Source organism: Panicum virgatum, chromosome 3N (assembly GCF_016808335.1).
Source record: "Panicum virgatum strain AP13 chromosome 3N, P.virgatum_v5, whole genome shotgun sequence".
In the NCBI taxonomy this organism is placed as follows: Eukaryota; Viridiplantae; Streptophyta; class Magnoliopsida; order Poales; family Poaceae; genus Panicum; species Panicum virgatum.
Window position 1 is genome coordinate 18,690,211 of NC_053147.1, and position 5,626 is coordinate 18,695,836.

General features: G+C 46.5%; 1 protein-coding gene across 1 annotated transcript; it reads left to right on the top strand.

The window, feature by feature from the left end:
• Positions 1-278: 278 nt before the first annotated feature.
• Positions 279-4,652, top strand: LOC120664840. The gene is made up of 7 exons (XM_039944193.1): positions 279-1,117; positions 1,573-1,812; positions 2,678-2,767; positions 3,335-3,484; positions 3,571-3,695; positions 4,083-4,212; positions 4,312-4,652. The coding sequence occupies exons 1-7, from the start codon at positions 458-460 to the stop codon at positions 4,435-4,437; spliced, it is 1,521 nt and encodes a 506-aa protein (XP_039800127.1). The 5' UTR covers positions 279-457; the 3' UTR covers positions 4,438-4,652.
• The last annotated feature ends 974 nt before the right edge of the window (positions 4,653-5,626 follow it).

The following is a 5,626-nucleotide window of genomic DNA, read 5'->3' on the forward strand; positions in this document are numbered from 1 at the left end:
AAGCTCATTTTCAGTTTCCTCCAAAAGCAACTATAGATTCATCTGGTATGCGATTCCTTTTGATTTCCTTAGCGTACAAATCCATACAAGGAAAGAGATTCAAGAGCACTACCATATCAAAACATAACGGAGCTGAGCGCCGTTACTCCGAAGCCGTCCGAAAGGCCTGCCGTTCCGTTTCCACCGAACCTGCTCCCGCCGCGGCGGAACGGGCATGTGGGCCCCGCGGCTCCGAGACCACGAGGAATATCTAGCCGCCCATCCATCCACGTCGTCTCGTCCGGGACAAGCAAGCCGTTATCGCGCTCTCTCTCCACTCGGCCAATCCTGCCACCACCACCACAACCACTGAACCCGCCGCTTCCTCCCCACCACGCCTGCGCCTCGCGAATCCTCTCTCTTCCTTCCCCTGGAGGCGGCCCCCCACGGGCTCGGGGGGCGCGGGACCGGATCACCCATGGAGATCTCGCTCGAGGCCTCGTGGGTGGGCGTGCAGCGGCACGGGCAGGACCTGGCGGACCGCCTCGCGCAGGGCTTCTCGGGGCTCCTCCTCCACGCGCACCCGCCGCAGCTGCCCCCGTGGTCGCCGCCGGCGCTGCTGCCGCCCAAGCTCGCCATCCCCATCCCCTTCGACATCGACCTCCCCGTCGTCCCCTTCGTCGGCGGGGCGCGCCGCGGGGGCGCGGTCGACCTCCCCGCCGCGGCAGTCTCGTCGCTCGTCGAGATCGGCGGCCGGCTCGGGCAGGCGGGGTACGAGCTCGGCGCGGCGGTCCAGCAGCTCGCGCGCCAGGTGCCCGTGCCCTTGCCGTTCCGCGCGGACGGCGCGCGGCGCGGGAAATGGGAAGCCGCTCGGCCGCTGGCCGCGGTCGCGGCGGACGACGGGGAGGTTGCGCTCGCCGCGGGGGCGGTTGGGCACACGAAGGCCATTTTGGAAAGGGTTGCAGATATGGGGTCCCTCGAGGTGGCAGCGGCTGCTGCTGCCGCAGCCACTGGAAGTGCAACCGCAGCTGGTGCGAGCGGGGTTGGGGCTGGGGGTGCCGACGACGACGGATTGGATGAGGACGAAGACGGATTCGAATGCGAAATTGGGACATTGGATAACTTTAAGAAGGCCAAGGTATGCACGATCGATTGGCTTGCGCTGGATGATCACTTGGGCTTAATTGACACATTTCTGCCATAGACTAACCTAGCCGATTCTAATTGAATACATGTACCGGAGCTAGATTTTGCAGTAATGTTTTTTGGGTATATGTTTCCTCTAGGTGAACTGTCGTATGCCTTTGAGATTTTTTAATGATTTGCGCTTCAATTGCCTGTGCAGTTGTGCTTATCATAATTAAGTTTAATGTCTGTAATGAGCCATAAATGTTTAATCAGATTATGAGTACATGGTTGTAACTTAGCAGTACATGCAGTTCAATTATGCTGTTGCTACTTGCTACATCAAAAAGTGACACTTATTTCTCCATACCATTAAAAAGTCATATAGATGGGTTGGATACCAAATGTTTTTTTTTTAAAAAATAAAAAATCCTGAAATGCTAATCATAACTATTGTATTTGGCACAGGGAACTGTAAACATATCAGCAACTTACAACACCAGGCACCGTGACTTTGAGAGTTCAGTAGTTGCACGAGGAGACCTTTGGAGGTTAGAGTCATCACGTGGCAGTTTAACTTCTGGAAATGATACTTCACCTTTTTACCTTATTCAACTGGGGCCTTTACTGTTTGTTCGAGACTCGACGCTTCTTTTGCCTGTTCATCTGTCGAAGCAACACCTTCTTTGGTATGGTTATGATCGCAAGGTACTTTGTCCTCCCTTCTTTTGGTTTGATGTTGATTTCGTCCTACATGCCTATTCAAATTACATTATTGTTGCATCACTTGTCTTATGAAGACCAGCAGCCTATTAGATTATTTTATTATAGACCATCTCAGCTTTGAACCTTTGCGCATAGTTTATGGTCATAGAATCTCTACCCAAATGGAACTCAATCCTTGGTCCAATTGATAGTTCATACATGCAAGTGACAGCATATGATTAGGGATTCGGAATGCTGTCTGCCTCTTTGTATCGCTAGTTTCATTTTTCCGTTATTATGTTGTCACGAAAATACTCTAAAGTAGCTATGTGGAAGACTTGCAATTGTTATTCTTACCCCAGCTTCATGTTTCATATTCTTTCTGAATATTACAGCTTAACGTGCAACTATTGTTTATTTCTGTATCCAAGTCTATATAAATATTTATGTTATTGGGCCCTATTGCCACAGTCATCCATGCAGTACTCTTTTGAATATTTTTTAGCAGTGTATTATTTTGCATAACAGTTTCTGCCAAGTCACTGAGTGCATCGGCACATCCATTACTTAATTTGGTTGCATTTGTTGCCTTTTCTATAGAATTTCGCCTATTCAAGCACTTTCAAGTATGGGTACTAAGGGGTCTGCTTGTGCCAAACCGGCTCCAAAACAGCCGGGGGGAATGAACTGAAGCTTTTTTTTTTGTTGCTTTTGTTCATTCCCTCCATCCAGTCGGTGTGTGCTGGTTTGGCACAAATTGGTTTTGAACACCCCTAGGTGTACTAATCAAGCCTATTCAAGCATTTCAAGTGTGTGCTGGCTTGTTCTTTGTTACATGTCCTTACTGAAATTCATGTGTATTTTGCAGAATGGAATGCACTCCTTGTGCCCAGCTATCTGGTCAAAACATAAAAAATGGATGCTGATGTCAATGATGTGCCTCAACCCTGTAACTTGTGTAAGTTTACTGTGCACATGCTTTTTCCTGTTCTCTCCATAAACATTTTGCCCTCTTGTTCTCCATTCCAACTCCTTTATTTGATATCTAGTTGCTGTCAGATTTCAGTTATATTGTATAGCAAATTAACAATGCAGTAGACAAATGTTCTAATTGTCAAGCCATATTCTAAGAACAGTCCCTGGATAATTGGAAATTAGTACCAGGTTAGCTGGTTAGTATGGTTTCCCATTTTATGTTGCTTTCATGCTATCATTGCATATATTATTTCCATTACATTCTTTTTATAGGATTTTCCCCATAAATCACTGGCTGACATAATTGGCTTTGGTAATTGACTTCAAAGATTCAAAGAGAGAATTTTGTAGAGCAACATAGTAAGACAATAGAACCTGCTCTTAATTAGTGTAATGGCATAGTTTCTAATGGTGGAATTTAAGCCCATGAAGAATGTTTCATTTCTGGGAAATTGTCCTTTTATAGAAGCAATGAGATTGGCAAAATCTTACTGCTGTGCTGTGACATATTTCTGTCATTAATGCTTCTTAGCTTTGCTATTTGTTTCAGTCTTTCATGGATGTGCAATTTCCAAATGGACAATTGACATATGTTGCTGGTGAGGGAATAACAGCAAGTGGTTTTTTGCCTTTATTTGGTGGATTGCTCCAAGCTCATGGAAACTGTCCTGGTGAAACAAGAGTGAGCTTCTCCTTCAAGGTTAGTATAGCATCAATTAATTCTCTTGGGATCGGTTCCTAATTTTTTTGCTTGCCGTTCTTATTTCTACTACATTTATTTTGCAGAACAAACAAGGCACTAGGTTTACCCCAATGTTTCAATGGCCTGACAATTCCCTTTCATTTGGAGTTGCACAAGCTGCAGCATGGAAGAGGTCTGGCCTTGTGGTGCGGCCCAGCATTCAAGTTAGGTAGGTAAATATAAGCACTAGAAGTCAGTTGGTGTTTACTTTGCAAGAAAAATGAGGTCATTACTGAGCAGCTTAGTAATAAGGTGGGCTGCTGTTAGTCACAGTGCAGTGTACACCTTTTGTTGGGCAGATGGCTGTGTTTATATTGTTGTTGGTCAGGAAAGCTTTGGCAGATATATAGGTCTACGATCTACCACAGAATTCAACTTGAGATTGTCATTTTGTTTTTGGTCTATTTCAATGAACAAAAGCATGAGTAGCTCTTTTTGTGCTTTTGGAGTTTTAACTGCCGTCATGCTGTTTCTAGAAGGCGTTCTACCAAACCTTTCTTTCCAAGTTTATTTTTTGTTGGACGCTTTTGAACATATTGATGCATACATGCACCAGTGTTTGCCCCACGTTCGGAGGAAGTGATCCTGGAATTCATGCGGAGTTTGTCCACTCATTGAAGGAAGAACTCAATGTAATGTGTGGTTTCTCTTGCTCAAGACATCCCTCGGCGTTCACAGCTCTTTCTGTAAGTGCTCCAGCACTTCTCATACATATAATAAGTTGTTTTTTTAATTGAAGTGCACGCCTAATTGTTAACTGACGTCCTCGTATGGTTCTGTGGCAGCTTGGGCGATCCAAATGGAATTGTCAGGTGGGCAGCTCGGGACTGGTAATCACCTTGGAAACACCCCTTGACAACATGGCTAGGCCTTCTTTATCTGTTCAATTGAATGGTGGTTTTGAGTTTTGACGTGTGACTATCTCTGCGAGCCCTCGGTACATCTGTATATATGTGCTTCCGAGAAGACGATACCACTGTATCTCTGTATATATTGCACCATTTTCGTAGTCATGTAGCTGCGCTTCAGTATATATATCTTCCCAAAGAGAAGTGTATATAATCCTAAAAATCAGATTGAAATATAATGTGTGAATTCATCTGATGTCCTGTGTTTTGGCCCACAACTATGTATGAATTTATCTTATTTTAGTGCTATTCATTTTGGTAGGAGCTCAACTTTCCATTCTTTCTTCATAAAGGAGGCGAGTCCTGACATTGAAGTAGGGAAAGTGGTGGGCATTATGTAGTTCATTGCAACTGTCGAATTGATTGTTGTCCTATTCTCTTTCGCTTGAATTAACATAGAATTGTGGCTTCTTGTGTAATCTCCAACAAATGACTTGGGGGCAGATGAAATGATCACACCTTCCTAAGCCCTCACATGGCTACATCACACTTCACAAGTTCTACGCTCCCTCCGCTAAAAATCATGGTTGTGTGATTGTGTCACTGCCTAAATCCCTTAGAAGTGAATTAAGCAACTCATATCTTTGGGTATGGTAGCAAATACCGAATTAATCAGCATAGAGACCATATAAGTGAATGTTCTTGTTGGTCATTCCTAACATTTTGATATAACTCTCGTCTATTCAAACCGCCATTTATTTTCTTCCACCCCTTATCTCCTCTTTTGGCCCCTCATCCATAATACTAAAGCTCCTATCGGTCAAGCGCCTAAGCACCTCCTCCGTGCTTAATGCGCCCGCGGGGGAAACTGGAGGCGCCACGTGTCCACCGTCGCCTGGTTTTGGGCTTGCGGTGGCCTTCTTTCGTCGGCTCGCGGCCATCAATTACTTGGCCCGAGCTTCCTCCGCAACGGATCAGCACGGCCTGCGTCACAGCGGCAGCCCGTCCTGCCTACGGCGTCATCGTTCCCGTCCGTCGGTCTGCATCCCGCGATGATTTTGCCGTCCGTCGGCGTCCCTCCCGCGTCGGTTACTGCTGCGCCGGTTAATGCTGAAGCGTTTCAAGGGGCAGGCGCTAGGGCTCCACGCACCTCTGCCCCTTGTGCTCCGAAGGCGGCACCGTCAACCTCGCGCTCCCGGACGAGCTCCTTGAAAACGTGCTCGGCCGCGTCGGCTAGGGGCCCGGCGCCAGC